Source organism: Tachypleus tridentatus, chromosome 13 (genome assembly GCF_004210375.1).
Source record: "Tachypleus tridentatus isolate NWPU-2018 chromosome 13, ASM421037v1, whole genome shotgun sequence".
NCBI lineage: Eukaryota > Metazoa > Arthropoda > Merostomata > Xiphosura > Limulidae > Tachypleus > Tachypleus tridentatus.
Genome location: NC_134837.1, coordinates 252,218,681 through 252,227,654, shown reverse-complemented (window position 1 = coordinate 252,227,654; position 8,974 = coordinate 252,218,681). Strand labels below are relative to the sequence as shown.

The window sequence follows — 8,974 nt, the reverse complement described above, 5'->3', positions numbered from 1 at the left end:
CTAATAAGTTATAGAAACACACACATAATAAAGTATTAAAATTATTTCACCTGTGTCATCAGTGTCAAGTTTTTCTGATTCAGAGCAATTTGAAAGGTGCCCATATCCTCTACCACTATAAGAGTACCTGTTTGGCAATAAATATTATTAAATATATATATACATACTTAAATAACCTTAATAACTAATAATATATACAGTTAAATAACTTTAATAACTAATGTTTTACATGGGGTCTTCTTTTTTATGGTCACATGACTTTCAATTTTTATAACAAAATAAACATCCTTTGTATAATTCGTTTAAATTTTGCACAAAGCTACATGAGGGCTATCTGCACTAGCCATCCCTAATTTAGTAGTATAAAACTAGAGGGAAAACAGCTAGTCTTACCACCCACAACCAACTCTTGGGCTACTCTTTTACCAACACATAGTGGGATTGAGTGTCACATTATAATGCTCCCACGACTGAAAGGGCAAGCATGTTTGGTGCGACGGAGATTAGAATCCATGACCCTCAGATTACGAGTCAAGGGCCTTAACCACCAGGCCATGATGGGCCTCCTTTGTATGAACTCAAGTGTAACCTTGTTTAAGGTTAGCATAAAAAAATAGTTCATATTCCTTTGAAATTCATGCTTTATAACCATTTTGTGCATGGCATATTTTTAAAAAAAGTAACAAATTTAAGAAAACTGATTAATTAGGTTATTACAAAAACAAATTAACAGTTTTGTTTCATAGTATCCTTGCTAATAATCTGCACTGTAACTAAGTGAAAAAGGTGAGAAGTGAACAAAAATTTCAGGAATTTGTTGGAAAGTTTACTTTAATTGATTCACTTTGGTGGATTACTTCTAGTATTCTGCTTTCATAATTGAATAATTATTGTTTTAAATGCAAAATTGATTTATCTGATATATAAACTACATTCTAAGTGTATTACAGATGAATGTGAGATAAGCTTTCCTCATGTTGATAGACGCCCAACAGAGACTAGAAACTATACTGTTCAAGTAGAACAATTTCAGTAATAATGCGCTATCTGAGGGTTGCGAGTTCGAATCCCCGTTACACCAAACATGCTCGCCCTTTCAGCCGTGGGGGCGTTACAATGTTACGGTCAATCCCACTTTTCGGTGGTAAAATAGTAGCCCAAGAGTTGGCGCGAAACTGAAAACCAAACCAATAACGCGCTAGTTTTAAAATACATTTACACACAACTGTTTAACTTTCCTTTATTTTACGACTACGCGAGTTTAATAATAAACAATTGGAGCGTTAATGTATTTTCACCTTCTTTATATTTCTCTATCAATATTGCAATTATTATAAATAGTTTTGTATGGAATTATTCTAGTTGTTTATACACGTACGTAACATTTTAAACTTTCTATAATTGTTTATTTAAAGTATTTTTCTCTCTGTGAAACCTAAATAACTAAAGAACAAATTAAAGATTTTCTTAAAAATGAAATTAATTCATCATGTTCGGTTATATGATTCTCTTTCTTTTATTTTTCAAGATTGCATATTTTCTATTAATGTTAAAATTGGATACGTTTAAGATTAGTAGCAACATAATTTATACATCCAGTAATAGTTTATTTCAAACTATTTTTTCACAAGATAGTGTAAAAAACACACCAGAAAAACTGCAAATAAGAGTTAGTTCTTATTATCTGTTGGTTCTTTCGAATGTTTTAGTTTAATAAATCGTTATTTTTTCTTCGCCCTAACTTTAAAAACATACCTGTCAATAGAGGACGTCGCGATATTTTATGAAGTGTAGTATTATAATAATAGGAAGGCAGACAAAGATTTATAAACATAAGGAAAAGTTTACAGATGACTTAACATATGCATATATGTGTTCCACCATAAAAAAACTTTGCCTTATGTTTATAAATCATTGTTTGCATACCTGTTATTATATTAGCATAATATGCTCCCTTACTCAGGTAAAGTACAGTATTATTTGCTTGTTGTTTAAGCGTAACTGTAAAAAATAGGTTATATGTTCTCTTCTAACTGCCGTTATTGACATGTGTTTGAGCTTTATAGTATCGTCGCAATGACATACCACTAAGCCAGAGAGAGCACATGTAGAGTTTGTTCATATTTTTGAAAATAACTTTGTGAATTTACATTGATATGTATATATTTTGTTGGAGGATTATGTTTTGTTTTATACGAAACAGTACTTAATGAAGCAAAATGAAAATACTTCCCTTTAATCATAAGGTAGTAAGTAACAAAGTGCTTGACGTCTTGCGTGGTATTCAAACATCTAGGGTTAGCAGTTAATTTAGACAGGCTATACATAGTCTCACACAACCAAATTGCAATCAGATCAAGAAAGTTATTATGGTAAATGTAATGCAAATTCTGAAATATTTTTGAAAGCTTGTCAAAACAATTTCAAAGCATTAGTGTTTTTTAAATGTTGGGCTTATATTTATATAACGTAGAAATGCAAGTAAAAAATAAATTTAAGCATTTTACTTGAAACAAAGGTAACCCTGTGAATACACGAAAAATAACAAAAGATCTACAGGTTTTCTAACAGCTAAATGAATGAGTTCATTATTTTTTATTTCTTATTAATATGATCCATGTTTTTCTCGACTAATACAACCCGCTATTGTTTTTTTGACGTAAATATCTGCCCATAGAGGACGCCACATTACCATATATGGTGTATGTCTGCGTTTTTGATAACAACACTTTTTTTGTCCTGTTAATCTTTAAAAGCTAAAAGTTGAAACATTTTATTTTCATCAACAGAAACACACTAATTACAAACAAGTATAAAGAGATTTTTTAGAATAATTTACAATATCAACTGAAACATCAAACTAACCATTGCTTCTCCAAATAAACAGGTGCTATACAAGTCATACTATTACAGTTATGATAAGATAAAGTCAAGGTCATAGAATAACAAAAATAACATTCAAAAGCTACAAGTAAAGAGAGCAAATAAGGCTGAGCTGTAATACTTCCGGGTACGTACTTTAATCTGGCATTTCAAAGTAAATTCTATCTCTCCTTGGATTGGCCAAACGGATCGATTGTCATAAGCATGTATGTTGGTTTCTTGTTGCCAATAAAACTCAGTCGTCATGTGAGTTTTTATTTATTATATGTATCGACCAAGGCTACCCAGTTTTTGTTCACGTACAACCAACAAAACTGTTACCATGGGAACCGCCATTTTAAACAAAGAAAAGAGAGCGATTATTTACTGTATAATCAAGAATAGTATCTGTCGAAGGAAGAAGTTAGGACTAAATTTAAGACGATGAGAATGTTACTTTAAGAGATAAACATGCGATAAATTCCAAATGAAAAAAAGTTGACTTAAGATAATAATCGCCTCTCATAAAACAACATTCTGTAGAGCATTTGTTTCAACACAAGCTATGAATAATAAATTGGAAAAGAATGTGTTTATATATTATTTAAAGAAATTTGTAACCTTAATTTGAACATTCTGCTTTGTAATTCGAAACACATCTGACTTCTGAAAATTCTGGACTCGCCAGTGCTCTCGCATAAACACGCTTGTTTTTTGGTTTGTTTTTTAATTTCGCACAAAGCTTCTCGAAGGCTATCTGTGCTAGCCGCCCGTAATTTAGTAGTGGAAGGCAGCTAGTCATCACTACACACCGCCAACTCTTGGGCTATTCGTTGGTAAAAGATTGACTGTCACGTTATAACGCTCCCACGGCTGGGAGGGCGAGCATGTTTGGCGCGACGGGGATTCGAACCCGCGACCCTCAGATTACGAGTCGCACGTCTTAACCCACTTTTCCAAGCCGAACTACGATAAACTATATGTATATATAAGTAGATGTATAAGTATTGCATTGATAGATTACACATTTTCCTAATTATGCATTTTTAAGCTAACAGTGAATAATGATTTAAAACCGTTCAAAAAATAACCTCACTCATTCAAGAAATAGATCAGAATGCAACAGAATATGTAAGACATTGTAAACATGTATGTCTTCATTTTCCTTTTGAAATAGTATATCAGTCAAAAAGTTTAACATGACGAAAGAAACCAAATAATCTGAGTGAGCTCGAGTTATTGGGTTTTCATTTCACTCCTGATAAAGGAAAGTCTTCTCTCCGAAAGTCTCGAGATATTTGATTCATTTTGAAAAGCTAATTTTTTACGTTCATATTGTGTACTTTAGAAAACCATTAGCTATAAAGTTTAGAAACATATGTTAAATAATGTATATTCTCAAGTTAAAATACATTTCGTATATTGCCACAGGCTCTAGTAAATATTCTTGAAAATCTAATTGTACAATGGATAGTTTTTATGGACATAAAAATATTATTTCTCCAATAATATTGACAATAATTTGATAAAGTCCAGGATGTTTAAGAGTGAAACACCCCTGTGCATATCTATCTCCTTAAGAAGTAAACAGAACTCACACACACAAACCAACAAATACTGAATTTAATTTCAGTTGTTTTTTTTTTAATTGTGATTTTATATATGAAATATTTCATTTGAACAAAACTTTATATCTAAATACAAATGGGTTAGTTTCAGTGGCGGATATATCAAAACTTGGCGAGGGAACAAGACCCAACAAAATCCAACAGACTGAAATTGTAAGATACTGTTCACTTGTGAAGGTTAAATGTTTGTAGAACCGAATCTGTGGGACATTATTGTATCATATATATATATAGTTTATAGAACCGAATCTGTGGGACATTATTGTATTATATATATATAGTTTATAGAACCGAATCTGTGGGACATTATTGTATTATATATATAGTTTATATAGAACCGAATCTGTGGGACATTATTGTATTATATATATACACGTTTGATACTGGTTAAAGGTTATTTTAAATAATTCAAGACATTCACTTTGGAAATTATTTTAAAAATATCTGGTAAATTTATATATTCATATTTCGTCCGCCCCTGGAACAGCGGTAAGTCTACTTTCACTAAAATCACGGGTTTGATTCCCCTCGGTGGACACAGCAGATAATTCGATGTGACTTTGCTATAAGAAAAACACACACAGACACATTTATATTTCAGCGATGATTTCCCATAATCTGAGATTTGCATAGTGGGGAAGGAAAGATACTTCACTCAAAGACACCCTATAATCGAGTCATGACGAACTTATTAACTAATATCTGCATGTACTGGGTACACGTACGTGATCTGGCTGGCTTGGTCAACACACTTTGAAACTTCGATTCATAAAGAAACGTGTAAGGTATTATACTAATGTTTAATGGCTTTGATTTTTATAATTTCCGATAGGTTGATTTATTTCCTATAAATTAAAGTATGAAGAAGGCAATCGCACCACCAGCCCTCGCTCCCTTAAATGTTCGCTATTGGTTAGCTCAATCTAAACTCATTTTACATATATTATACAACTACTTAAACTTGTATTAACAGTCGTGTACAATAGATAGTGAACAAACACTGCTTCAAAAGGTAGAGTGTGTGTGTGTGTTTTCTTATAGCAAAGCTACATAGGCTATCTGCTGAGCCCACCGAGTGGAATTGAACCCGTGATTTTAGCGTTGTAAATCCGTAGACATACCGCTGTACTAGCGGGGGGCTCAAAAGGTAGAAGAAACGAAACTATGCATTTAACACTATACTTTTGTGATTCTAACATTGTAAGGCAGGTTAAAGGTTACAAAGGCTGTAAATTAATTTTACTCAGTTTTCAACAGTGTTAAACAAACAAACAAAAAAAGTGGTTGAATTGTTCCAAACACAGTGAACGTTTAATAACATGGCGGCTTCTTGTGCAGATTGTTTCATTGTAATTAATTACTAACATAACACCACAGCAGGTGCATCGTCTGACAAGATTTTTCAGAAGTGAACACGATCAAACTTATTAAAAACTTGTCTGCTTTTTATTCTGTAGAGCACATCTCAGAGATCATAAACAGAAACGCATCTACTCACATTCTGCGCATGCGAGCGCGAACACATATGTGTGTGTGCGTGTGTAAACCAAAGTTCACGTTTGTTACGAGCCGATTACTAAAATTAATTCGTCTTAGTATTACGGTGCTGCCATCGAGTGGGTTGTATAATCAATAACAGTGATGTCATACGACTCGAATTTAGATTGTTTCGAACGATATGCGTTATATCCGGATCGGATTTTACGTTTACTTTTGTGCTTTGACAGGTTTCTATAATTGTTTATCTATTCCGAACTGATTGTGTATTTCTCTTGCTTCTGTGACAAAGACATCAATAACGCTGAATAAGGGAAAACAACAATTTGTTTTACATCTGAGTTCTTCAGGCTTGCTCATGAGAAGCGTAATGCACTAATTACACTGAAGCACGAACCGCGCACTACATGTAATTAGCAAACTTTTACTCGTCGTTGCTGTTAATCAGAGCACGTGATGAATATTCACGAGGTGGTTACTTGTGTTCGACTTTCATTGTGAATTACAGTATGCAAATAAGGCTCCAGTAAGCAAATTGCTTTACTCTCCGTAACCAAAAGAGAAACAAGGGACAGGGGCCAAGTTCTAAAACTAATTTTAGGGGTAGAATGCGTACGTTGCACTTCACCGCACAGCCGTGACTACTACCTCTGTAAGCAAAGAAACACCCAGTGGGGTGTCACGTGCTAATAAACAGTTACTAAAGCAATCATTACATTTATGTTTTAAGCACAAAATACGAAAGAAGAAGAAAAAAAAAACGACCGTAAAGTTTAAGCTATGTTCTTGAATCACAGATTAATGCACGCCCTCTGTACATTAAACACTCTTTGTCCCCATGAATCAAGATATAAATATAGGTTATAATTTCATTACATTGGGTACAAGGATATTAATCTGGTTATTATGTAATTATTCATGCCCCCTTTTGTATTTCCTTGTTAGTTTTTAATCCCAACCTTTACTTTAAAGCTTAAATCCCGCAAATACATTTTGTATAGCATCAAATGTATCTAAACGCAAATAGTATGCAAATTATAAGGATTAAATAACTCTTATGTACAAAGTACAACAAAACCAAATTCATAAAATACTTCGCGTGCACAAAATTTGTCTTTCCAGAAAATAAAAGACGAATGGTTTAATCTGTCGTGTTCATATTAATCATTCAACATTCGCATAGTTCTTATAACTGGAATTGTTAAAATAAACGTTTTATTCACGAATAAAATAACACAAGATTAATATAAATGCAAAATACTGACGCTAATAAAATATAGTTTTATAATAGATTTTATTTATTTTAGTTCAAAAAATAACGATAAAAAATTAAAACGTTTTCATTACGGAGGCCGAGTTGAAAATGTTCATAACTTAATCCATTAGACATTAGACTTTGTTCAGTACATAACAATCAAAATTAAATATTTAAATTCGTATCCATGTTCTTGCTATCATCGTTTATTAATTTTTATTTTATATGATTATGCCTAGAAAATAAAATGCTTTGTTTCCGACCGACCATACGTAAAAATGCCTAACTCTACCTTTTACAAAGCTTCCCTCCACCTAAAATAATACACCTTAAGATCGATTCTAGTGAAAAAAGGCTCTTCAATTACTTATATTATTTTCAATAAATTATTGGGGTCCGGCATGTCCAGGTGTGTTAAGGCGTTCGACTCGAAGTCTGAGGGTCGCAGGTTCGAATCCCAGTCGCACAAAACACGCTCGCCTTTTCAGCCGTGGGAACGTTATAATGTGACGGTCAATCCCACTATTCGTTGTTAAAAGAGTAGCCCAAGAGTTGGCGGTGGGTGGTGATGACTAGTTGCCTTCTCTATAGTCTTATACTGCTAAATTAAGGGCGGCTAGCGCAGATAGCCCTCGTGTAGATTTGCGCGAAATTCCAAAAATACAAACAACTAAATTATTATACCAATCTGCTGCCATATTGTACAAGTAACAGGCCATTGAAAAACACGTCTCTGATTCGTTAACTGGCGTGGTGTGACCAATTATACGTGCGCTTCCATTCAGGGAACGTCAAACATGTCATCATGGCGGCTTAAATTGTGGCTGTCGTGTTTGACAAATGCCCACGTTTTCCTACAAAAAAGCAATACCACAGTTTACTGGAACAGTGGTGTTGTAATATTCTAAAATAAATTGGAATGATTATGGGCAGACATCAACACATGTTGATCTGGATTGAATAGAGTAATTAATAGACACGTTCATGTTGATCTGGATTGGATAGAATAATTAATAGACACGTTCGGTGCAAAATCAATTTTAATTTCACTGTAGGCCTGAATCAAAATGCCTCGCGGAAGTTGAAAGTAACAGTGAATGAAAGTATAGAGTAAAGTAAAAATCCAATCAGCCCAATACTCTACTAACTTACCCTATTTTCGAGGATGTAAAAAAGTAGAAAAAAGGAATGATTATTTACCGAACTTTCTTCAGCACATACGAGGATACCAAGCTGTGTTTTTCCCTAGGCCTTATTATATTTCAAGCTTATTTGCTTGTTTATTTTTGAATTTCGCGCAAAGCTACACGAAGGCTATCTGCGCTAGCCGCCCCTAATTTAGCAGTGTAAGACTAGAGGGAAGGCAACTAATCATCACCACCCACCGCCAACTCTTGGGTTACTCTTTTTACCAAAGAATAGTGGAATTGATCGTAACATTATAACGCCACCACGGCTAAAAGTGTGTTTGGTGTGATGGGGATTCGAACCCGCGACCCTGACCCTTGGGTTACGAGGCGAGTGCTTTAACCACCTGGCCAAGCCGGGCCTTTCAAGCTCATAATCAACATTATTTCAACAATGTTTTATGATTTTTATGCGACGGTTTGAGAGAGTTACTAAGTTTCTTTCAGAATTTTCACGGATCTCCGATTAATTTGTTTGTTTGTTGTTGTTTTTTAATTTCGCGCTAAGCCACATGAGGGCTATCTGCGTTAGCCGTCCCTAATTT

At 33.8% G+C, this 8,974-nt stretch overlaps 1 protein-coding gene across 8 annotated transcripts in view; it reads right to left on the bottom strand.

Moving 5' to 3' along the window:
* LOC143240121 (NAB transcription cofactor mab-10-like) overlaps nucleotides 1-8,974 on the bottom strand; it is a 185,443-nt gene that overhangs the window by 7,709 nt on the left and 168,760 nt on the right. For all 8 annotated transcript variants that reach the window (XM_076482033.1, XM_076482037.1, XM_076482038.1 and 5 more), the window contains one exon: nucleotides 51-127. In XM_076482033.1, the coding sequence (XP_076338148.1) occupies nucleotides 51-127 (77 nt within the window). The remainder of the gene's footprint in view (nucleotides 1-50; nucleotides 128-8,974) is intronic.